Source organism: Pseudophryne corroboree, chromosome 11 (assembly GCF_028390025.1).
Source record: "Pseudophryne corroboree isolate aPseCor3 chromosome 11, aPseCor3.hap2, whole genome shotgun sequence".
Classification (NCBI taxonomy): domain Eukaryota; kingdom Metazoa; phylum Chordata; class Amphibia; order Anura; family Myobatrachidae; genus Pseudophryne; species Pseudophryne corroboree.
Window position 1 is genome coordinate 202,555,216 of NC_086454.1, and position 26,205 is coordinate 202,581,420.

The 26,205-nt window shown below is 46.3% G+C and overlaps 1 protein-coding gene across 1 annotated transcript in view; it reads right to left on the reverse strand.

Moving 5' to 3' along the window:
• LOC134968711 (chymotrypsin B-like) overlaps positions 1-26,205 on the reverse strand; it is a 145,318-nt gene that overhangs the window by 57,116 nt on the left and 61,997 nt on the right. The window contains exons 3-4 of the mRNA XM_063944216.1: positions 19,956-20,121; positions 10,680-10,783 (exon numbers count right to left, since the gene is read on the reverse strand). Coding sequence (XP_063800286.1) covers positions 10,680-10,783; positions 19,956-20,121 — 270 coding nt within the window. The remainder of the gene's footprint in view (positions 1-10,679; positions 10,784-19,955; positions 20,122-26,205) is intronic.

The window sequence follows — 26,205 nt, forward strand, 5'->3', positions numbered from 1 at the left end:
TGACTCCAGCTGCCTGGAAACATAAATTTTTAGGGCCCTGACTACATCCAACAACTTGGAAGCCTCCAAGTCATTTGTAGCCGCAGGCACCACGATAGGTTGGTTCAGATGAAAAGCTGATACCACTTTAGGGAGAAACTGGGGACGAGTCCTCAATTCTGCCCTATCCATATGGAAAATCAGATAAGGGCTTTTACATGACAAAGCCGCCAATTCTGAAACACGCCTGGCCGAAGCCAAGGCCAACAACATGACCACTTTCCACGTGAGATATTTTAAATCCACGGTTTTCAGTGGCTCAAACCAATGTGACTTTAGGAAATCCAACACCACGTTGAGATCCCAAGGTGCCACTGGAGGCACAAAAGGGGGTTGAATATGCAGCACTCCCTTAACAAAAGTCTGAACTTCAGGTAGTGAAGCCAATTCTCTCTGGAAGAAAATCGATAGAGCCGAAATCTGGACCTTAATGGAACCCAATTAAAGGCCCATAGTCACCCCTGACTGTAGGAAGTGCAGGAATCGGCCCAGCTGAAATTCTTCCGTTGGGGCCTTCCTGGCCTCACACCACGCAACATATTTTCGCCATATGCGGTGATAATGGTTCGCGGTTACTTCTTTCCTAGCTTTTATCAGCGTAGGAATGACTTCCTCCGGAATGCCCTTTTCCTTCAGGATCCGGTGTTCAACCGCCATGCTGTCAAACGCAGCCGCGGTAAGTCTTGGAACAGACAGGGCCCCTGCTGCAGCAGGTCCAGTCTGAGCGGTAGAGGCCATGGGTCCTCTGACATCATTTCTTGAAGTTCCGGATACCACGCTCTTCTTGGCCAATCCGGAACAATGAGTATAGTTCTTACTCCTCTTCTCCTTATTATCCTCAGTATCTTTGGTATGAGAGGAAGAGGAGGGAACACATAAACCGATCGGTACACCCATGGTGTTACCAGAGCGTCCACAGCTATCGCCTGCGGGTCTCTTGACCTGGCGCAATATTTTTCCAGCTTTTTGTTGAGGCGGGACGCCATCATGTCCACCTGTGGTTTTTCCCACTGGTTTACAATCATTTGAAAGACTTCTGGATGAAGTCCCCACTCTCCCGGGTGGAGGTCGTGCCTGCTGAGGAAGTCTGCTTCCCAGTTGTCCACTCCCGGAATGAACACTGCTGACAGTGCTAACACGTGATTTTCCGCCCATCGGAGAATCCTTGTGGCTTCTGCCATCGCCGTCCTGCTTCTCGTGCCGCCCTGTCGATTTACATGGGCGACTGCCGTGATGTTGTCTGACTGGATCAGTACCGGCTGGTTTTGAAGCAGGGGTTTTGCCTGACTTAGGGCATTGTAAATGGCCCTTAGTTCCAGAATATTTATGTGCAGGGAAGTCTCCTGACTTGACCATAGTCCTTGGAAGTTTCATCCCTGTGTGACTGCTCCCCAGCCTCGAAGGCTGGCATCCGTGGTCACCAGGACCCAGTCCTGTATGCCGAATCTGCGGCCCTCTTGAAGATGAGCACTCTGCAGCCACCACAGCAGAGACACCCTTGTCCTTGGAGACAGGGTTATCAGACGATGCATCTGAAGATGCGATCCGGACCACTTGTCCAACAGGTCCCACTGAAAGGTTCTTGCATGAAACCTGCCGAATGGAATCGCTTCGTAGGAAGCTACCATTTTTCCCAGGATCCGCGTGCAGTGATGCACCGACACCTGTTTTGGTTTTAGGAGGCCTCTGACTAGAGATGACAGCTCCTTGGCCTTCTCCTCCGGGAGAAACACTTTTCTCTGTTCTGTGTCCAGAACCATCCCTAGGAACAGCAGGCGTGTCGTAGGGACCAGCTGTGACTTTGGAATGTTTAGAATCCAGCCGTGCTGTTGCAGCACTTCCCGAGATAGTGCTACCCCTACCAATAACTGTTCTCTGGACCTCACCTTTATCAGGAGATCGTCCAAGTACGGGATAATTAAAACTCCCTTCCTTCGAAGGAGTATCATCATTTCCGCCATTACCTTGGTAAAGACCCTCGGAGCCGTGGAGAGACCGAACGGCAACGTCTGGAATTGGTAATGACAATCTTGTACCACAAACCTGAGGTACTCCTGGTGAGGATGGTAAATGGGGACATGCAGGTAAGCATCCTTGATGTCCAGCGATACCATGTAATCTCCCTCGTCCAGGCTCGCAATAACCGCCCTGAGCGATTCCATCTTGAACTTGAATTTTTTGATATATGTGTTCAAGGATTTCAAATTTAAAATGGGTCTCACCGAACCGTCCGGTTTCGGTACCACAAACATTGTGGAATAGTAACCCCTTCCTTGTTGAAGTAGGGGCACCTTTACTATCACTTGTTGTGAATACAGCTTTTGAATTGCCTGTAACACTGCCTCCCTGCCTGAGGGAGTGGTTGGCAAGGCAGATTTGAGGAAACGGCGGGGGGGAGACGTCTCGAATTCCAGTTTGTACCCCTGAGATACTATTTGAAGGATCCAGGGATCCACCCGTGAGCGAGCCCACTGCTTGCTGAAATGCTTGAGACGGGCCCCCACCGTACCTGGCTCCGCCTGTGGAGCCCCAGCGTCATGCTGTGGACTTAGAGGAAGCGGGGGAGGACTTTTGCTCCTGGGAACTGGCTGTATGCTGCAGCTTTTTCCCTCTACCTCTGCCTCTGGGCAGAAAGGACGCGCCTTTAACCCGCTTGCCCCTATTGGGCCGAAAGGACTGTACCTGATAATACGGTGCTTTCTTAGGTTGTGAGGGAACATGGGGTAAAAATGTAGACTTCCCAGCTGTTGCTGTGGAAACAAGGTCCGAGAGACCATCCCCGAACAATTCCTCACCCTTATAAGGCAGAACTTCCATGTGTCATTTGGAATCTGCATCACCTGTCCACTGCCGAGTCCATAACCCTCTCCTGGCAGAAATGGACATTGCACTAATTTTGGATGCCAGCCGGCAAATATCCCTCTGTGCATCCCTCATGTATAAAAGTGTGTCTTTTATATGCTCAACGTTCAGCAAAATAGTGTCCCTGTCTAGGGTATCTATATTTTCTGACAGGGAATCTGACCACGCAGCAGCCGCGCTGCACATCCAGGCTGAAGCTATAGCCGGTCTCAGTATCACACCTGTGTGTGTATATATAGATTTCAGGATAGCCTCCTGCTTTCTATCAGCAGATTCCTTCAGGGCGGCCGTATCCGGAGACGGTAGTGCCACCTTCTTCGACAAGCGTGTGAGCGCTTTATCCACCCTAGGGGATGTTTCCCAGCGTGACCTATCCTCTGGCAGGAAAGGGTACGCCATTAGTAACCTCTTAGAAATTACCATCTTTTTATCAGGGGAAGCCCACGCTTCTTCACACACTTCATTTAACTCTTCAGATGGAGGAAAAGCTACTGGTAGTTTTTTCTCTCCAAACATTATACCCTTTTTTGTGGTACCGGGGGTAACATCAGAAATGTGCAACACATTTTTCATTGCCTCAATCATGTAACGTGTGGCCCTACTGGAAGTTACATTAGTCTCTTAGTCGTCGACACTGGAGTCAGTATCCGTGTCGACATCTGTGTCAACCATCTGAGGTAGCGGGCGTTTTAGAGCCCCTGATGGTTTTTGAGACGCCTGGGCAGGCACAGGCTGAGAAGCCGGCTGTCCCACATTAGGTATGTCGTCAAACCTTTTATGTAAGGAGTCGACACTATCACGTAATTCCTTCCACAGCACCATCCACTCAGGTGTCGACCCGGCAGGGGGTGACATCACATTTACAGGCATCTGCTCCGCCTCCACATAAGCCTCCTCATCAAACATGTCGACACAGCCGTACCGACACACCGCAAACACACAGGGAATGCTCTGACAGAGGACAGGACCCCACAAAGCCCTTTGGGGAGACAGAGAGAGAGTATGCCAGCACACACCAGAGCGCTATATAACACTGGGATCCCACTATCAATGAGTGTTTTCCCTATAGCTGCTTTTTTATATATATTACATATATATATATATATCTATACTGCGCCTAAATTTAGTGCCCCCCCTCTCTTTTTTACCCTTCTGTAGTTTCTCAGACTGCAGGGGAGAGCCAGGGAGCTTCCTTCCAGCGGAACTGTGAGGGAAAAATGGCGCCAGTGTGCTGAGGGAGAAGCCCCGCCCCCTATTCGGCGGACTTTCTCCCGCTTTTTCTGTGATACTGGCAGGGGTAATTTTACATCTATATAGCCTCTGGGACTATATATGATGTATATTTTGCCAGCCAAGGTGTTATCTATTGCCCTCAGGGCGCCCCCCCCTGCGCCCTGCACCCATCAGTGACCGAAGTATGAGGTGTACATGAGGAGCAATGGCGCACAGCTGCAGTGCTGTGCGCTACCTTGGTGAAGACTGAAGTCTTCTGCCGCCGATTTTCCGGACCTTCTTCGTGCTTCTGGCTCTGTAAGGGGGACGGCGGCGCGGCTCCGGGAACGAACACCAAGGTCGGGTCCTGCGGTCGATCCCTCTGGAGCTAATGGTGTCCAGTAGCCTAAGAAGCCCAAATTACCACCTGTTAGGTAGGTTCGCTTCTTCTCCCCTTAGTCCCTCGCTGCAGTGAGTCTGTTGCCAGCAGATCTCACTGAAAATAAAAAACCTAAATATACTTTCTTTCTAGGTGCTCAGGAGAGCCCCTAGTATGCATCCAGCTCGGCCGGGCACAAGAATCTAACTGAGGTCTGGAGGAGGGTCTTAGTGGGAGGAGCCAGTGCACACCAGTAGTCTAAAAGCTTTCTTTGTAGTTGTGCCCAGTCTCCTGCGGAGCCGCTAATCCCCATGGTCCTTACGGAGTCCCCAGCATCCACTTAGGACGTTAGAGAAAAAACCTTAACTATAGTGTATGATGGTAAAAAGAAATACCCTGTAAGCCACCAAGTTGGCATGTAACATCCTTACTTAGCTATTTCTTAGAATATTAAAGTTTTGCTAATCACCACTGAAATGATTACTCACCAATTATAATGAAGAGCTCCTTAAGGGGAACATTTACTAAGCAGTGATAAGAGCGGAGAAGTGAGCCAGTGGAGATATTTCCCCATCAACCAATCAGCTGCTCTGTATCATTTTATAGTATGCAAATTATAGATGTTACTTCAGTGCTGATTGGTTGCCATGGGCAACTTCTCCACTGGCTCACTTCTCCGCTCTTATCACCGCTTAGTAAATGTACCCCTAAGACCTCTAGATAAATAAAACAATTGCTGAGATTATATCTTCTTGTGTCTCATTATTTGTATAATTTTATTTTACCAACATTCTCTGTTAATTAAAAATGAATTATAACTGATCTACAAGTTAAGCTTGTACTGTAGCTCAGAAACAATAGGGCTACCCAAATGTTTTCCCTCATGTCTAGCAGTTCATTGCAACAAAAAAAAAAGAAGGCACTAAAGCATGTTATACAGGTTGAGTCTCCCATATCCTAATACAGGTTGAGTCTCCCATATCCTAATACAGGTTGAGTCTCCCATATCCTAATACAGGTTGAGTCTCCTATATCCTAAATTGCAATACACGATATACTGTATTCCAAAATACAGATTTTTTTTAGTGTGACTGAGATAATAACACCTTTGCATTTTGATGGCTCAATGTACACAAACTTTGTTTAATGCAGAACATTACAGTATTACAAATATTGTATAAAATGACCTTCAGGCCAGGGGCGTAGCTATGCCAGACGGGGTCCCATAGCATAAATCCATGCCACGGCACAGGTCTGCCCCTCTGCCACAGCGTGTGTTCGTGTCCCCCCCAGGGAATTCCTAAAAAGAACACCTTCCCCACAGCGCTCACCACTGGGGCTGCACTGCCACCTCTTTCGCTCTACCAGCCAGCCGAGCTCCATCTCGTGTCTCCTCACAAATGCTGGGAGGAGGCATGGCCGGGGTCCAGGGATGTTCCTGCAGACTCAGCCACGCCTCCTCCCAGCATTAGTTATACTCATGAGAGGCGGAGCTGGCGGCCGGGTGAGCAAGTGTGGCTGCAGTGCAAGGTAAAATATGCAAGCACCGGGGCTCACTGAGCAAACTAGGTGCAGGGGAAGGCTCAGGCCCCAGAGACAACTCAGGCCCCATAGCAGTCGCATCCCCTGCACCTATGGTAGCTACGCCCATGCTTCAGGCTGTGTGTATAAGGTGCATATAAAACAAAAATTAATTTTGTGTATGCACGCAAACTGTTTTATGCTCAAAATTATTAAAAATATTGCATAAAATGACCTTCAGGCTGTGTGTAAGGTGCATATGAAACATACTAAATGCATTCTGTGTTTAGACGTGGGTCCATCCACAAGATCTCATTGTGGTATGCAAATATTCTAAAATACAGAAAAATCCAGTACCCAAAATACTGTATTTCTGGTCCCAAGCATTTTGGGGACTTAAACTGTAATAACACGGGGTCTAATTCAAAGTTGCAACCACAGCCAAAAAGCACGCAACTGGGCAAAACCATGTTGCACTGCAGAGGAGGGGGGGCAGATATAACATGTGCAGAGAGAGTTACATTTGGGCGGTTAAAACTGTAATCTAAATTGCAGTGTAAAAATAAAGCTGTCCAGTTTTAGTGGGATACATGCACAAGCAGCCCCTATTTACCCTGCAATGAAAAAAGTCTGACCTACCCAAATCTAAATCTCTTTACATATGTTATATCAGCCAGACCGGAAATCCAACATGGTGTTACCCAGTTGTGTGCTCTTTGGCTTTGCTTTAAACTCTAAATCAGTTAAGTACTATTTGGAAAGATGTACTATATGCAGAATAATGTACATTGGGGGTAATTCTGAGTTGATCGCAGCAGGAATTTTGTTAGCAGTTGGGCAAAACCATGTGCACTCACCTTGCAGGGGAGGCAGATATAACATGTGCAGAGAGAGTTAGATTTGGGTGTGGTGTGTTCAATCTGCAATCTAAATTGCAGTGTAAAAATAAAGCAGCCAGTATTTACCCTGCACAGACACAAAATAACCCACCCAAATCTAACTCTCTGCACATGTTATATCTGCCTCCCCTGTAGTGCACATGGTTTTGCCCAACTGCTAACAAAGTTCCTGCTGCGATCAACTCAGAATTACCCCCACTGGACCTTATCCAGCTTCAGTTGCAAATTTTTCAAATTGCAAATTCGGGCGATAATCGGCAGACTGTGAATGCATTGCACATGTTGGTTCGTTAAATTGCGATTGCAATTAAGTGAAATTTGATCGCAATTTGATTGACAGGAAGTGATTATTCGTGGGTGTTAACATGACATTTGTGGGGAGTGGTTGGAAAAATACAGGTGGATCATGGCCATTCTCGAGGCCGTGTATTTGACGTCAGTTGCAATAGATTGTGACTAAGAACATGGCACCGGTGCAACTGACGATGGTACTCAATTTCTATGTATGCATCCAAATTCTGCGATTGCATACACAATTTTGCAATTGCATCGGTGGGCTTTTTTTTTTTACCTCTCTGGGCGGCTATTCACATGCGATTTTTAGCAGAAGCAGGATTGAGAAAATCACAATTTGTGTCTCAATAGCAATCTAAACTGAACTAGGCCCATAATTGGATTCAGAGTTTGGCAAATCCATTTTGCACTATGGGTGTGGCAGAATTAAAATTAGAGATGAGCGGGTTCGGGTTTACCCGGATTTACTAGGTTCTCAAAATGGCATTTTATTGGCTCACAGATGTTTCGTGTTTTGGATAGCCAATAAGATGCCGTTTAGAGAACTAAGTAAATCCGAGTAAAACCCGAACCCGCTCATCTCTAAAAAATGTGCAGAGCAATTTAGAGTTGGGAGGGATGTGTCCTAGGGGAATTCTACTGTTTCTTTGGTCTTTTTTGCTTTGCAGTTTGAGCCCACCTCTACATAGTAACATAGTAAATGAGGTTGAAAAAAGACAAGTTATCCATCGAGTTCAACCTGTATTTATAATTCCTGCACTATTCTACACTGGGTTAATTATGATGGCTCAAGTGATGACTGTTAATAGCCTAATTGACAACTAGAGTGCATACGGTTACAAAAATACATTCAATTTAAATACTATATCCTTGGATATCCTTTTCAGTTAGAAATGGATCCAATCCATTTCTAAACATATTTACAGAGTTCACCATTACTACCTTCTCTGGCAGTGAATTCCAAAGCCTTACTACCCTTACTGTAAAGAATCCCCTTCCTTCGTTCGGTAAGCAATTTTCTGTCCTCTAACCTCAGGGGGTGTCCTGTGTAGAGATCTCTCAATAAACAAATCACCTGAAAGCTCCATGTATTGTCCCTTTATCTATTTGAAAATATTAAATGTCTCCTCTTAGACGCCTCTTTTCAAGTGTAAACATATCTAACCTAGTAAGCCTTTCCTCATAATCCAGTGTCCTAAACCCCTTAATCAATTTGTAGCTCACTTATGGACCCTTTCCAGCTCAAAGATATCTTTTTTGTAGTGTGGTGCCCTGAATTGTACACAATATTCTAGATGTGGCTGTACCAATGATTTATATAATGGAAGGATTACACTCTCATCCTTTGTCTTGATTCCCCAGTTTATGCAAGCTAATACCTTATTTCATAGCCAGATTAAGAGGGGGATGCAGGGCATACTGTACCCCGGGCCCCCTTTGTCACGAGGCCCCCCAGCCAGATCAAACTGACATCACTGGCATTCCCTATTATGCAGCAGCAGAACCAGGCAGCCAGAAAGCGAGCAGGACAGTATGCAGTGCAGGCAGAGACACAGGAGTATCAGGTATCATGAGCTACTGATGGAACTTTCTGACCAGTAGAGAGATAGGAGGGTGGAGAGGGCTGTAAGTGACACAGGGATGAAAGCTTCTATTCTTCCCCGCCTGGGTGTTTGAGTCCTGTGTAATCTGTTATCTAATGAGGGTCTAGGGAGAGACATACACAAAGAGTGCTCCTGAGTCCTGTCCCAGTATGTAAGCAGTACAGAGGCTGCTGCTATTTTTGCATGTGACAAAATAAATTATAGATTTTATTTTTCCATGTGTGTTTTCAGGTTATTTAAGTTGTCATTGTTCCACTACAAGAATTTTCTAAAATAATTGTCTTTCAATTACAGTAGGTGATGCTATAAACAGTACCCAGGCATTATTAAACTATTAGTTTAAATCTAATATACACCATTGATTTAAATTTAATATACACAATCCATACATTTCAACATGACCCATTCCAGGAGGGACAAAATGCTCTCTACCTGGATTTCCTTTCTTATCAATTAAATAGTTCAACACAGGTGACATCAATCATATTAAAAAGGAAGTCCAGATAGAGAGCATTTTGTCCCTCCTGGAATGGGTCATGATGGGAGGTATGCACATGCATCTAATATACACTCCCCCTCCCACTGGGGCCCCCCTGTCATAAGTGCCCCGGGCACCACCAAGGCTTAATCCGGCCCTGCCTTATTTGCCTTCGTTGCTGCACTTTGACATTGGATACTGTTGTTAAGTCTATTATCAACGAGCACCCCCAAATAATTTGCTATTACTGTTTCCCCTACATTTTCCCCATTTAACTTGTAGGTTTCATGTTTATTTTTAGTCTCAAAGTGCATAACTTTACATTTTTCAATATTAAAGCTCATTCTCCATTTAGCTGCCCAAACCCCCAGTTTAAATAAGTCATTTTGTAGGCACTCAGTATCCTTTTCTGAGTTAATTACTCTACACAGTTTAGCATCATCTGCAAATATTGACACTGTGCTTTCCAGGCCTACTCCTAAAGGGGGGTACTGACAGGAGAGATGTGTGCTGAGCGATCTTAACACAGACCTCTCAGCACACATCTCTCCCCCGCTCAGCACAGCGCATTGTGCTGAGCGAGGGGGGGTGGGGTGGGCGGCGACGATGGGGGGCCACTCACTTCACACAGTGCTGAAGTGAGCGATCCGCTAGATTGAGCCTGCATGCAGGCTCCATCTAACACCGGTGATAGCCGCGCATCGCTATCGCTGCGGGGCATACACACGGCAGATCCGTGCTTAAAATCTAAGCAATCTAGTCAGATTACTTAGATTTTAAACACGGATCTCTCCATGTGTACCCCCCTTTAGTCATTAATAAATATGGTGAACAGTAATGGCCTGAGTACGGATCCTTGCAGTATTCCACTGAGTACTGTGGCCCAGTTCGAAAACATCCCATTAACCACAACACGTTGTTTCCTGTTATTCAGCCAATTACTAAACCAAGTACACATAGTGTTTCCTATACAAAGCTCTCTTAATTTGAAGATCAGTCTTATGTGAGGCACTGTGTCGAAGGCTTTAGCAAAATCTAAAAAGACCATATCCACTGCATTACCCCGGTCAAGATTATCGCTCACTATGTCATAGAAACTAATTAAGTTAGTTTGACATGACTGATTCAATCAGTCCCCATATTTGTTAACTAAAAATGATATAATAAAGAAATTATACTTTATTTAAAAATGTCTTTTTTTTATTATTGAAGCAAAAACACTGTAGACAATTTTGCAAGATAGAGCATAAGAGTCAAGCATTAAAAAAACAAAACATTACATGCAGTGATAAGCAACATACAGCAAATATATCCAGGCACACCCCCACTTTAAAAACTATTGAATAGCTGTAAACACTGTAATTATTATTTTGAAATTGATGTTACAGTACCTGCAGGGAGACTTGCCAGGGCCAAGATCCTGAAACCGCCTCTTCACCATTCACAATCCTGGCATAACCAGACACCACCGGGGATATTTTGGGTATTCCGCAGCCTGGAAGAAATAAAGACTTTGTTATTATACAGTATAGTATTGCACTGTTTGTGCTATTTCAATGAAATGTAAAATACTGTATATCCTACCAAAAAACAACTGAAAAAGTGCTCCTAACTGTTTACCTAATAATGTACTTGATGTAATTTTATGAGATATTGATTGAGTGCATATACTGTAATGTATTTTAAATATCTAATATTGATAAATTATTACCAATACATGCTGAGCATGCACATACAGTTTGGAGTTGAAGAAGGGACTCTATTGATTTTAAACATTTGTTATTCAGAAGTCTCCTTATTTAAGTATATTATTTTCAATAAATATAGGGTCAGTCTCTTATAAAATAGATTTATATTAAAAATAAATAAACTAAACTTACCATACGCTGCGGTGACAAAAGCCAAACAGGAGACAAGCCACAGACAAGCCATTATTAATAGTGGATTCTTGTTGTATTCTGAAGAGAACTTATAAAGGAATAGAACTAGAGGTGATAGGATATTGATCTGCCTAATGATTTGATGCAATGTGACAGTTCAAGGAGAACAAACAATATATATTCAGAATTTTCCGTTTGTTAGGAATTCGGCATGCCCCAGTAACTGAGGCAATGTATACTTAACCTTTATCATACTATTTGTACTTAAAATAAAAACATACTAAAAATAACATGTGGCGAGTTTATGTTAAATTACTTTAACTGATAATCTTCTGTTCCACATTATCGCAAATTTCCACTAGTCGTCACTGGGTTGTTTTTTTAAATCATTTTTATTGGCATGAAAATAGCAAAACAGTAATCACATTCATTGACACATACTGTATAATAAAAGTTTTAGCAATACAAAGCAAAAGAAGAAAAAACAGTACAGAGTAAAGGCAGCAGTATCAATAATGACAGTTGCAGAAGGGACATTGCATCAACATAAAGCCAGTCAATATGGTCAATAATTACTGTAGCTCCTTATATAGTACCAACATTTCAATATTGAAATATTGAAGGGAAAGAGATAAGAGCCAAGAGACAGAATTGAAAAAGAGAAAATAGGTGAAAGGGTAGAGGTGGGGGTATCAGTGGGGAGTCATGATGTCAGCATATCGACGAGTCAAAAGTAAAGGAGGAAACATGAAAAAAAAAAAAAAAATACCCACCATTTAATTTTCTCCAGTTATGTGAAGTTATGCAACACAGACCAAGAAGTGTTTTCAGAAATTTTCATGACACTTTTTGAGGTTGTCATTGGTAAATAATGTAAATGTAATTCCCATTTCTTGTGAAATTGAGCAATTCCTCTTTGTCAGGCTTGGACTGGTTTGTGGAACTGGGCTAGATTTAAATTCGAGTTGAGTGGGTTCGGTTCCCTGAGAACCAAACCCCCCCAAACTTCACGCTCCAAGTTCGACTGTGAGTCCGGCTCGGGTTTTCCTGCCAGAATCAGAAACCAGAACAAGGCAAAACATCATTATCCCGCTGGTGGATTCTCGCGGAATTTGGATTCCATATAAGAGCTGCACCTCACCACCAATTTCACTCCAGTCCTGGAGTGTAGCGACAGGACATGTCTCCTCAATGTCTGTGCGGGAAAGTGGCGTGGTGCATGGGGTGGTGACCTGAAACTTTTGTATCATTCCAGTGGTGTTGTTCTTGTGCTGCATCAGTCTAGTGGTGGTGTCTTGTGCTGCCATAAGTCCAGTGGTGTTGCTGTGTAAGTCCAGTCCAGTGGTCCTGCAATAAAAGTCCAGTCCAGTGGTGCCAGATAAGTCCAGTGGTACTGCCGTATAAGTCCAGTGGTACAGACGTATAAGTCCAGTGGTATTGAGGTATAACTCCAGAAGTACTGCCGTATAAGTCTTGGAGTACTGCCATATAAGTCCAGTGGTACTGCTGTATAACTCCAGCGGTACTGCCATATAAGTCCAGTGGTGCTGTATAAGTCCAGTCCAGTGGTGCTGTATAAGTCCAGTCCAGTGGTGCTGTCTTGTGCTGCATCAGTCCAGTGGTGGAGTCTTGTGCTGCATCAGTCCAGATACTCCAGTGGTGGTGTCCTGTGCTGCCATAAATCCAGTGGTGGTGTCCTGTGCTGCCGTAAGTCCAGTTGTGCAGCTGTATAAGTCCAGTCCAGTGGTGCTTCTGTATAAGTCCAGTCCAGTGGTGCTACCATACAAGTCCAGCGGTACTGCCATATAAGTCCAGAGGTACTGCCATTTAAGTCCAGTCTAGTAGTGCTGCCATATAAGTCTAGTCCAAATGGTGATGCCATATAAGTCCAGTGGTACTGCCATATAGGTACAGCGGTACTGCCGTATAACTCCAGCGGTACTGCTGTATAACTCCAGCACTGCAGAATAAGTCCAGTGGTGCTGTATAAGTCCAGTCCAGTGGTGCGGTCTTGTGCTGCATTAGTCCAGTGGTGGTGTCTTGTGCTGCATAAGTCCAGTCACTCCAATGGTGGTGTACTGTGCTGCTATAAGTCCAGTGGTGCTGCTGTATAAGTCCATTCCAGTAATGCTGCCATATAAGTCCAGTCCAGTGGTGCTGCCGTATAAGTCCAGTGCTGTGGTGCTGCTGTAAAAGTCCAGCGGTACTGCTGTATAAATCCAGAGGTACTGCCATATAAGTTCAGTCCAGTGGTGCTGCCTTATAAGTCCAGCGGTACCGCCGTATAAATCCAGGGGTACTGACACATAAGTCCAGAAGTTCAGCAATATAAGTCCAGCGGTACTGCCGTATAAGTACAGGGGTACTGCTGCATAAGTCCAAGGGTACTGCTGTATAAGTCCAGTGGTGCTGTCTTGTGCTGCATCAGTCCAGTGGTGGTGTAATGTGCTGCATCAGTCCAGTCACTCCAATGGTGGTGTATTGTGCTGCCATAAGTCCAGTGGTGCTGCTGTATAAGTCCAGTCCAGTGGTGCTGCCGTACATGTCCAGTCCTGTGGTGCTGCTGTTTAATCCAGTGGAACTGCCATAAAAGTCCTGCGGAACTGGCATATATGTACAGCTGTACTGCCATATAAGTCCAGTCCAGTGGTGCTGCCGTATAAGTCCACGGTACAACCATATAAGTCCAGGGGTATTGCTGCATAAGTCCAGCAGTACAGCCAAATAGGTCCAGTGGTACTGCCGTATAAGTCCAGGGGTACTGCCGTATAAGTCCAGGGGTACTGCCGTATAAGTCCAGTGGTGCTGTCTTGTGGTGCATCAGTTCACTGATGGTGTATTGTGCTACATCAGTCCAGTCACTCCAGTCGTGGTGTCCTGTACTGCCATAAGTCCAGTGGTGGTGTCCTGTGCTGCCATAAGTCCAGTGCTGCTGTATAAGTCCAGTCCAGTGGTTCTGTCTTGTACTGCATCAGTCCATTGGTTGTGTCTTGTGCTGCATCAGTCCAGTCACTCCAGTGGTGGTGTCCTGTGCTGCCATAAGTCCAGTGGTGCAGCTGTATATGTCCAGTCCAGTGGTGCTGCCGTATAAGTCCAGTGGTGCTGCCATATAAGTCCAGCTGTACTGCTGTATAAGTCCAGCGGTACTGCCATATAAGTCTAGTCCTGTGGTGCTGCTGTATAAGTCCAGTTCAGTGGTGCTGCAATATAAGTCCAGTGCTACTGCCGTATAAGTCTAGCGGTACTGTCGTGTAAGTCCAGCGGTACTGGCGTATAACTCCAGTGGTATAGCCGTATAAGTCCATGGGTACTGCCATATAAGTCCATGGGTACTGCCGTATAAGTCCAGTGGTACTGCCTTATAAGTCCAGTGGTACAGATGTATAAGTCCAGCAGTACTGAGGTATAAGTCTTGGGGTAATGCTGTATAAGTCATGGGGTACTGCCGTATAAGTCCAGCGGTACTGCCGTATAAATCCAGTGGAGCTGTCCTGTGCTGTATATTATTTATTTCAAATAAAGGGGTTATTAATATTTAATCTAAATACTTTTTACACGGTTGCCCTGTGTGGTGTAGGGATAAGCTCTCCTGTGCTGCATATTATTATAATAACGCCAAATAAAAGGGTTATTATTATCCAAATATTTTTTATAGGGTTTGCCCTGTGTGGTGTAGGGGTAAGCTCTCCTGTACAGCATATTGCTATATAACTCCAGAAAAATAATGAAGAACAAAAATTTGGAGGATAAAATAGGGAAAGATCAAGAACCACTTCCTCCTAGTCCTGAAGCTGCTGCCACTAGTCATGACATAGATGATGAAATGCCATCAACGTCGTCTGCCAAGGCCGATGCCCAATGTCATAGTAGAGGGCATGTAAAATCCAAAAAGCCAAAGTTCAATAAAATGGCCCAGAAATTTTTTTTAAACCATCTGAGGAGAAACGTAAACTTGCCAATATGCCATTTCCGACACGGAGAGGCAAGGAACGGTTCAGCTTCACATGACGGTGGAAGCCCTCATTCTCCCACTAGAAAAATGAAAAGAGTTAAGCTGGCAAAAGCACAGCAAAGAACTGTGCATTCTAAACTGGTATCACAAATCCCCAAGGAGAGTCCAAGTGTGTCAGCGGTTGCGATGCCTGACCTTCCCAACCTTGGACGGGAAGAGGTGGCTCCTTCCACCATTTGCATGCCCTCTGCAAGTGCTGGAAGGAGCACCCACAGTCCAGTTTCTGAAATTCAAATTGAAGATGTCACTGTTGAAGTAAACCAGGATGGGAATATGGGTGTTGCTGATGCTGAGGAGGAAGTTGACGAGGAGGATTCTGATGGTGATGTGATTTGTTTAAATGAGGCACGGGGGAGACAGTTGTTGTCCATGGGATGAAAAAGCCCGTTATCATGCCTGGGCAAAACACCAAAAAAGCCACATCTTCGGTGTGGAATTATTTCTCCACAAATCCAGGCATCAGGTGTCAAGCCATGTGTTGCCTTTGTCAATCAATAATAAGTAGGGGTAAGGATGTTAACCACCTAGGAACATTCTAACTTATATGTCACCTGCAACGCATTCATCAGAAGTCATTGTCAAGTTCAGAAACTTTGGGTAAGAGCGTAAGCAGTCCACTGACACCTAAATTCCTTCTTCCTGTTGTACCCAAGCTCCTGCAAGCCACATCACCAACTCCCTCAACGTCAATGTCCTCCTCAGTCAGGAACGGCAGTAGTCCTGCAGGCCATGTCACTGGCATGACTGAGGATTCCTCTCCTAACCAGGATTCCTCCAGAGGATCCTTGAGTGGTACGCCTACTGCTGCTGCTGCTGCTGCCGCTGCTGTTGTTGCTGCTGGGAGTCGATCGTCATACCGGAGGGGAAGTTGGAAGACCACGTGTACTACTTCAACTAAGCAATTGACTGTCCAACAGTCCTTTGCGATGATGATGAAATATGACAGCAGTCATCCTGTTGCAGAGCAGATAACTGAGGCCTTGACAGCTATGTTGGTGTTAGATATGCATCCAGTATCTACCATTAGTGCAGTGGGATTTAGACAATTTATGGAGGTATTGTCCCATGGTACCAAATCCCATCTAGATTCCACTTCACTAGGCAGGCGATACCGAGAATGTACAGAAAAAGTGTCCTCAGTATCCTAAGAAATAAGGTTGTAACCACTGTCTACTTAACCACGGACATGTGGACAAGTGGAACAGGGCAGACTAAGGACTATATGACTGACAGCCCACTGGATAGATGTATCGCCTTATGCAGCAATAACAACAGCGGCACCAGTAGCAGCATCTCAGAAACACTAGCTCGCTCCAAGGCAGGCTGCGCTGTGTGTCAATGGTTTCACTAAGAGGCACACCGCCGACAACCTCTTAGAGAAACTGAGGGAAATTATTGCCAAATGGCTTACCCCACTTAGACTCTCCTGGGTATTTGTGATATCAGGCGGTTGTGTGGGCATTAAATCAGGGCAAATTCTAACATGCCCCATGTTTTGTGTCCACAATAAATTTGGTGCTGCAGCATTTTTTGAGAAATGATAGGGCCATGAGGGAGACCTTTCAGTGGCCTGAAAACTTTTGGGACACTTTCGCCATTCAGTGACTGCATGCCGAAGACTGGAGCGCCAGCAAACACTCTTGAATCTGCCCTGCTATCACCTGAAGCAAGAGGTTGTAACGCGGTGGAACTCAACCCTCTATATGTTTCAGAGGATGGAGGAGCAGCAAAAGGCCATTCAGGCATATACATCCACCTATGACATATGCAAAGGAGGGGTATGCACCTGACTCATGCGCAGTGGAGATTGATTTCCATGTTGTGCAAGGTACTCCAACCCTTCCAACTTGCCACACATGAAGTCAATTCAGACAATACCAGCCTGAGTTAGGTCATTCCCCTCATCAGGCTTTTGCAGAAACAGCTGAAGGAAGTGAAGGAGGAGCTAATACGGAGCAATTCTGCTTGGTATGTGGGACTTGTGGATGAAGCCTTTCATTTGCTTTGCCAGGATTTGAGGGTGGTCAATCTGTTGAAATCAGAGCACTACATTTTGGCCACCATGCTCAGCCCTAGGTTTAAAGCCTATGTGGTGTCTCTGTTTCCGGCGGACACAAGCCTGCAGAGGTGCAAAGACCTGCTGGTGAAAACACTGTCAGTTGAAGCGGAACGTGACACTACAACAGCTCCTTCTTCATTTTCTCTCACAAGTGGGGCTACCAGGAACCAACTTAGATATCCGATACAAACAACCCACTGGCAGTGATGCAGGGCAGGCAGGACCAACTTTCGACATGTGGTCCAGACTGAAGGATCTGCCAGCAATTTCTGACATGTCTACTGTCACTGCATATGATGCTGTCATGATTGAAAGAATGGTGGAAGATTACATCGGTGACAGAATCCAAGTAGACTTGTCAGAGAGTCAGTACCTGTACTGGAAGGAAAAAAAGGCAATTTGGAGGCCCCTGTACAAACTGGCTCTATTTTACCTAAGTTGGCCCCCCTTCAGTGTGTACTCCGAAAGAGTTTTTAGTGCAGACAGTAATCTTGTCAGCGATAAGCATAGGAGGTTACTTCCACACAATGTGGAGATTATGATGTTCATCAAAATGAATTATCAATTCTTCCGGGAAGACCAGCCTCCAGAAAGTACAGAGGGACCTGTGGTGGTGGATTCCAGTGGGGATGAATTAATACTCTCTGAGGATGAAGATGTACACAACTCTCTGTAGAGCCAGTTTGTGCAGGGATAGATTAAGTGCCAGCTTGTTTTGTGGGGGCCCAAACGAACCAATAATTTCAGCCACAGTCGTGTGGCAGACCCAGGTGCTGAAATGATTGGTTTGTTAAAGTGTGCGTGTCCTGTTTATACAACATAACGGTGGGTGGGAGGGCCCAAGGACAATTCCATCTTCCACCTCTTTTTTTTCTTTGCATTATGTGCTCTTTGGGGCCTAGTTTTTAAAACTGCCATCCTGTCGGCCACTGCAGTGCCACTCCTAGATGGGCCAAGTGTTTGTGCCGCCCACTTGTGTTGTTTAGCTTAGTCATCCAGTGACCTTGGTGCAACCTTTTGTCCTAAAAACAATATTGTGAGGTGTTCAGAATAGACTGGAAATAAGTGGAAGTTAATGTTATTGAGGTTAATAATACTGTAGATTCAAAATTACCCCCACATTCTGTGATTTTAGCTGTTGTTATGTTTTTTTTAAAAATCATTCAGATCCAAAACTAAAAACAAAAATAAAACCCGAAAGGGTGGTTTTTGGCAAAACCAATCCAGATTCAAAACACGAGCGGGGATCCAGATCAAAAACCAAAACACAAAACACGAAAAGTGCCCGCCACACATCCTTAGTTTAAATGCAGGAGTGGAGCGTGGAAGACTTGGGTGAAAACTAGATGGCTTTATGTAACTCTTCTTCATGCAGAACAGGAAAGTATAGGAGGATGAACTTCTGTGGTGGTTGAAAAAAATGTGGTTAGGACAGCACTTCCAAGTACTACTGGGGGATTGTATTTCAGCTGCTAGACCAGTGTTTTTCAACTGCTGTGCCACGACACACTGGTGTGCCGCCAGCGGTTGTCAAGTGTGCCGCCGGAGATCCCTGCTGCCAGTCCCCGTCTGCTGCGCAGCCGTTTTCACTATACAATGACCGCGTAAGAGCTGCCTGCGATGCCCGATAGTGATACTGATTTACAGCATCACTATCGGGCAGCGCAGGCAGTTCTTCTGCGGTCACTGTATAGTGAAGACGGCAGCTCTTCTGCGGGCCCGCCCGTGACCCCTACGACGTGGCGTGACTCATAGGTCACGTACACATCACCATCCAGCCCGTATTGTCTAGTGTACCTTCTAGTGGGTATTGTCTAGTTTACCTTCGTGGCCCGTGCTGCTCCTCAGTGCTCCTACCGCTAAGGGGGAAAACAAAAAAGATTGGGCCAGTGCTTTATGCTGTGTGTGCAGTGCCATTACTATGTGTATGGTGGCGTTACTGTGGGGGTCAGTGTCTCTGGTGGCATTACTGTGGGGGTCAGTGTGTGTGGTGGCATTACTGTGGGGGTCAGTGTGTGTGGTGGCATTACTATGGGGGGGCAATGTGTGCAATTACAATGGGGGACAGTGTGATGGCAATACTATGAGGGTCAATGTGTGGAATTACTGTGGCAGTGTGTTCAAGTACTGCGCATTATTTTAATAACTGTTGGGGACAATATGTTTGTTTTATTTCCCTGTGTGTGTTTTATTTTTCCGTGGGGTACCGATGGTGTGCCTTGCCAATTTTTCAATCTTTTTGGTGTGCCGCGAACTGAAAAAGGTTGAAAATCACTGTGCTAGACCTTAAGGTTACCCAATTCCCTCATAGAACAATATTGGTAGGTACCAACTGATAAGTTGATGAAGGTCAGCGCTAAGTGGTATTGGGTAGTATAATATATTGCTGCTAGGTGAAATGAGAGTTTATGCAGATAAATTTGAATACATAAAGGTTAAAGTAGATATATATGAATATAATACAAATATAAAGGTTTTATTCGTTACTGACGTTACAATGCTTCTTATGATTGGTGTGGGTACAAATTCCGATAAATCATTGACTGATCTCAATTAAAGTTTTAAAGGTTAAATAGTTAATGAATTAATATGGGTATACCGTCAATACAGTTCAAATGATTGATGAATGAATGATTAATCAAAAAGAATCCTGGATGTAGGGGTTCTATGTCCTGGTGGAGTGGCGTCCCGCATCCGCCAGTTGCATAAAACTTACCCTTCTTCTCTGCGGCTGGTGAACGGTGAAGCCGCTGATAATATTCCTGTGTGGTCTCCCGGTGCCCCGTCACTGTTACTGCTGAGAGCCGGTGGCGGTGTGTGCAGGCCTGCACACCCGTTTCCACACAGCCCGGGACCGCAAGCAGCCGTGAGACTTCGGGGTCCTACGTGATTTTACGAGAACGTGCTGTTCCCGATAGTCCCTCAGCGTGCTGACCGCTCAACTCTGCTTGCTAGGGAGGAGACTTGGTGTGCTGTCCAAGGGGTAGTAGATATCAGGCAAATGTATGTAGCTGCTTGATCCTCCAATGCATATCAGCCCTCTGGGCCATCCTCAGGGAGTGTGATCTGAGCCATCTTGGTTGTGGTCAGATATTTATGAGTGCCTTGAGCTGATTTAATAGGTTGATTGTTTGTTGGAGGGAGGGGGCTTGGTGGAATCTTGCCCTGTCTTGCATACTAATGGTACTCCTAATAGTGACACCTGTTGATGTCTAGTAATAATGTAGGTGAGTTAGGTTGATAATTGTATCACAGAATCTATGGCCCTGGTGCTGCCAATTATATGCTTGCAAGTGAGAATGGTTGTATGTCTAAAATTGCCTAGATCTAATTAGACATTTCTCTGACGTCCTAAGTGGATGCTGGGGACTCCGTAAGGACCATGGGGAATAGCGGCTCCGCAGGAGACAGGGCACATAAGTAAAAGCTTTAGGATCAGGTGGTGTGCACTGGCTCCTCCCCCTATGACCCTCCTCCAAGCCTCAGTTAGGTTTTTGTGCCCGGCCGAGAAGGGTGCAATCTAGGTGGCTCTCCTAAAGAGCTGCTTAGAGTAAAAGTTTTGTTAGGTTTTTTATTTTCAGTGAGTCCTGCTGGCAACAGGCTCACTGCAACGAGGGACTTAGGGGAGAAGAAGTGAACTCACCTGCGTGCAGGATGGATTGGCTTCTTAGGCTACTGGACACTAGCTCCAGAGGGACGATCACAGGTACAGCCTGGATGGGTCACCGGAGCCGCGCCGCCGACCCCCTTGCAGATGCTGAAGAGAGAAGAGGTCCAGAAATCGGCGGCTGAAGACTTCCCAGTCTTCTTAAGGTAGCGCACAGCACGGCAGCTGTGCGCCATTGCTCTCAGCACACTTCACACCAACGGTCACTGAGGGTGCAGGGCGCTGGGGGGGGCGCCCTGGGCAGCAATGAAAGAACCTATGCTGGCTAAAAATACATCACATATAGCCCCTGAGGCTATATGGATGTATTTAACCCCTGCCAGGTTGTCAGAAAAACCGGGAGAAGAGCCCGCCGGAAAGTGGGCGGGGCCTATTCTCCTCAGCACACAGCGCCATTTTCCTACACAGCTCCGCTGCTAGGAAGGCTCCCAGGCTCTCCCCTGCACTGCACTACAGAAACAGGGTTAAAACAGAGAGGGGGGGCATTTTGTGTGGCGATATTATAATATATTAAGATGCTATAAGGGAAAACACTTATTATAAGGTTGTCCCTGTATAATTATAGCGTTTTGGTGTGTGCTGGCAAACTCTCCCTCTGTCTCCCCAAAGGGCTAGTGGGGTCCTGTCCTCTATCAGAGCATTCCCTGTGTGTGTGCTGTGTGTCGGTACGTGTGTGTCGACATGTATGAGGACGATGTTGGTGTGGAGGCGGAGAAATTGCCTGTAATGGTGATGTCACCCCCTAGGGAGTCGACACCGGAATGGATGGCTTATTTATGGAATTACGTGATAATGTCAACACGCTGCAAGGTCGGTTGACGACATGAGACGGCCGGCAAACCAATTAGTACCTGTCCAGGCGTCTCAAACACCGTCAGGGGCTTTAAAACGGCCATTACCTCAGTCGGTCGACACAGACACGGACACTGACTCCAGTGTCGACGGTGAAAAAACAGACGTATTTTCCAGTAGGGCCACACGTTACATGATAAGGGCAATGAAGGAGGTGTTACATATTTCTGATACTACAAGTACCACAAAAAAGGGTATTATGTGGGGTGTGAAAAAACTACCTGTAGTTTTTCCTGAATCAGATGAATTAAAAATTGCTAATATCTAAGAAATTATTGGCGTTATACCCTTTCCCGCCAGAAGTTAGGGCGCGTTGGGAAACACCCCCTAGGGTGGATAAGGCATTCACACGCTTATCAAAAAAAGTGGCGTTACCGTCTCCAGATACGGCCGCCCTCAAGGAACCAGCTGATAGGAGGCTGGAAAATATCCTAAAAAGTATATACACACATACTGGTGTTATACTGCGACCAGCGATCGCCTCAGCCTAGATGTGCAGTGCTGGGGTGGCTTGGTCGGTTTCCCTGACTGAAAATATTGATACCCTTGACAGGGACAGTATTTTATTGACTATAGAGCATTTAAAGGATGCATTTCTATATATGCGAGATGCACAGAGGGATATTTGCACTCTGGCATCAAGAGTAAGTGCGATGTCCATTTCTGCCAGAAGATGTTTATGGACACGACAGTGGTCAGGTGATGCGGATTCCAAACGGCACATGGAAGTATTGCCGTATAAAGGGGAGGAGTTATTTGGGGTAGGTCTATCGGACCTGGTGGCCACGGCAACAGCTGGAAAATCCACCTTTTTACCCCAAGTCACCTCTCAGCAGAAAAAGACACCGTCTTTTCAGCCTCAGTCCTTTCGTCCCCATAAAGGCAAGCGGGCAAAAGGCCAGTCATATCTGCCCAGGGGTAGAGGAAAGGAAAAAAGACTGCAGCAGGCAGCCCCTTCCCAGGAACAGAAGCCCTCCACCGCTTCTGCCAAGTCCTCAGCATGACGCTGGGGCCTTACAAGCGGACTCAGGTGCGGTGGGGGGTCGTCTCAAGAGTTTCAGCGCGCAGTGGGCTCACTCGCAAGTGGACCCCTGGATCCTACAGGTAATATCTCAGGGGTACAGATTGGAATTCGAGACGTCGCCTCCTCGCAGGTTCCTGAAGTCTGCTTTACCAACGTCTCCCTCCGACAGGGAGGCAGTATTGGAAGCAATTCACCAGCAGGTGATAATCAAAGTACCCCTCCTACAACAAGGAAAGGGGTATTATTCCACACTATTTGTGGTACCGAAGCCAGACGGCTCGGTGAGACCTATTCTAAATCTGAAATCTTTGAACACTTACATACAAAGGTTCAAATCAAGATGGAGTCACTCAGAGCAGTGATAGCGAACCTGGAAGAGGGGACTATATGGTGTCCTTGGACATCAAGGATGCTTACCTCCATGTCCCAATTTGCCCTTCTCACCAAGGGTACCTCAGGTTCGTGGTACTGAACTGTCACTATCAGTTCAGACACTGCCGTTTGGATTGTCCACGGCACCCCGGGTCTTTACCAAGGTAAGGGCCGAAATGATGATTCTTCTTCGAAGAAAAGACGTCTTAATTATCCCTTACTTGGGCGATCTCCTGATAAGGGCAAAGTCCAGGGAACAGTTGGAGGTCGGAGTAGCAGTACTGCTACAACAGCACGGGTGGATTCTAAATATTCCAAAATCGCAGCTGATCCCGACGACACGTCTGCTGTTCCTAGGGATGATTCTGGACACAGTCCAGAAAAAGGTGTTTCTCCCGGAGGAGAAAGCCAGGGAGTTATCCGAGCTAGTCAGGAACCTCCTAAAACCAGGAAAAGTGTCAGTGCATCATTGCACAAGGGTCCTGGGAAAAATGGTGGCTTCTTACGAAGCGATTCCATTCGGCAGATTTCACGCAAGAACTTTTCAGTGGGATCTGCTGGAAAAATGGTCCGGATCGCATCTTCAGATGCATCAGCGGATAACCCTGTCTCCAAGGACAAGGGTGTCTCTTCTGTGGTGGCTGCAGAGTGCTCATCTACTAGAGGGCCGCAGATTCGGCATTCAGGACTGGGTCCTGGTGACCACGGATGCCAGCCTGAGAGGCTGGGGAGCAGTCACACAGGGAAAAAATTTCCAGGGAGTGTGGTCAAGTCTGGAGACTTCTCTCCACATAAATATACTGGAGCTAAGGGCAATTTACAATGCTCTAAGCTTAGCAAGACCTCTGCTTCAAGGTCAGCCGGTATTGATCCAGTCGGACAACATCACAGCAGTCGCCCACGTAAACAGACAGGGCGGCACAAGAAGCAGGAGGGCAATGGCAGAAACTGCAAGGATTCTTCGCTGGGCGGAAAATCATGTGATAGCAGTGTTCATTCCGGGAGTGGACAACTGGGAAGCAGACTTCCTCAGCAGGCACGACCTCCACCCGGGAGAGTGGGGACTTCATCTGGAAGTCTTCCACATGATTGTGAACCGTTGGGAAAGACCAAAGGTGGACATGATGGCGTCCCGCCTGAACAAAAAACTGGACAGGTATTGCGCCAGGTCAAGAGACCCTCAGGCAATAGCTGTGGACGTTCTGGTAACACCGTGGGTGTACAAGTCGGTGTATGTGTTCCCTCCTCTGCTTCTCATACCCAAGGTACTGAGAATTATAAGACGTAGAGGAGTAAGAACTATACTCGTGGCTCCGGATTGGCCAAGAAGGACTTGGTACCCGGAACTTCAAGAGATGCTCACAGAGGACTCATGGCCTCTGCCGCTAAGAAGGGACTTGCTTCAGCAAGTACCATGTCTGTTCCAAGACTTACCGCGGCTGCGTTTGACGGCATGGCGGTTGAACGCCGGATCCTAAGGGAAAAAGGCATTCCGGAAGAGGTCATCCCTACCCTGGTCAAAGCCAGGAAGGAGGTGACCGCACAACATTATCACCACAGGTGGCGAAAATATGTTGCGTGGTGTGAGGCCAGGAAGGCCCCCACGAAAAAATTTCAACTCGGTCGATTCCTGCATTTCCTGCAAACAGGAGTGTCTATGGGCCTAAAATTGGGGTCCATTAAGGTTCAAATTTCGGCCCTGTCGTTTTTCTTCCAGAAAGAATTGGCTTCAGTTCCTGAAGTCCAGACGTTTGTCAAGGGAGTACTGCATATACAACCCCCTTTTGTGCCTCCAGTGGCACCGTGGGATCTCAACGTAGTTCTGGGATTCCTCAAATCACATTGGTTTGAACCGCTCAAATCTGTGGATTTGAAATATCTCACATGGAAAGTGACCATGCGGTTGGCCCTGGCCTCGGCCAGGCGAGTGTCAGAATTGGCGGCTTTGTCTCACAAAAGCCCATATCTCTTTTTCCATTCGGACAGGGCAGAACTGCGGACTCGTCCCCAGTTTTTCCCTAAGGTGGTGTCAGCGTTTCACCTGAACCAGCCTATTGTGGTACCTGCGGCTAATAGGGACTTGGAGGACTCCAAGTTGCTAGATGTTGTCAGGGCCCTGAAAATATATGTTTCCAGGACGGCTGGAGTCAGGAAAACTGACTCGCTGTTTATCCTGTATGCACCCAACAAACTGGGTGCTCCTGCTTCTAAGCAGACGATTGCTCGTTGGATTTGTAGTACAATTCAGCTTGCACATTCTGTGGCAGGCCTGCCACAGCCAAAATCTGTAAATGCCCATTCCACAAGGAAGGTGGGCTCATCTTGGGCGACTGCCCAAGGGGTCTCGGCTTTACAACTTTGCCGAGCTGCTACTTGGTCAGGGGCAAACACGTTTGCAAAATTCTACAAATTTGATACCCTGGCTGAGGAGGACCTGGAGTTCTCTCATTCGGTGTTGCAGAGTCATCCGCACTCTCCCGCCCGTTTGGGAGCTTTGGTATAATCCCCATGGTCCTTACGGAGTCCCCAGCATCCACTTAGGACGTCAGAGAAAATAAGAATTTACTTACCGATAATTCTATTTCTCGTAGTCCGTAGTGGATGCTGGGCGCCCATCCCAAGTGCGGATTGTCTGCAATACTTGTACATAGTTATTGTTACAAAAATCGGGTTATTATTGTTGTGAGCCATCTTTTCAGAGGCTCCGCTGTTATCATGCTGTTAACTGGGTTCAGATCACAGGTTGTACAGTGTGATTGGTGTGGCTGGTATGAGTCTTACCCGGGATTCAAGATCCTTCCTTATTGTGTACGCTCGTCCGGGCACAGTATCCTAACTGAGGCTTGGAGGAGGGTCATAGGGGGAGGAGCCAGTGCACACCACCTGATCCTAAAGCTTTTACTTTTGTGCCCTGTCTCCTGCGGAGCCGCTATTCCCCATGGTCCTTACGGAGTCCCCAGCATCCACTACGGACTACGAGAAATAGAATTATCGGTAAGTAAATTCTTATTTTTTTAGTGAAGTATCCCACTTAATGTAAGATTGTCTAAC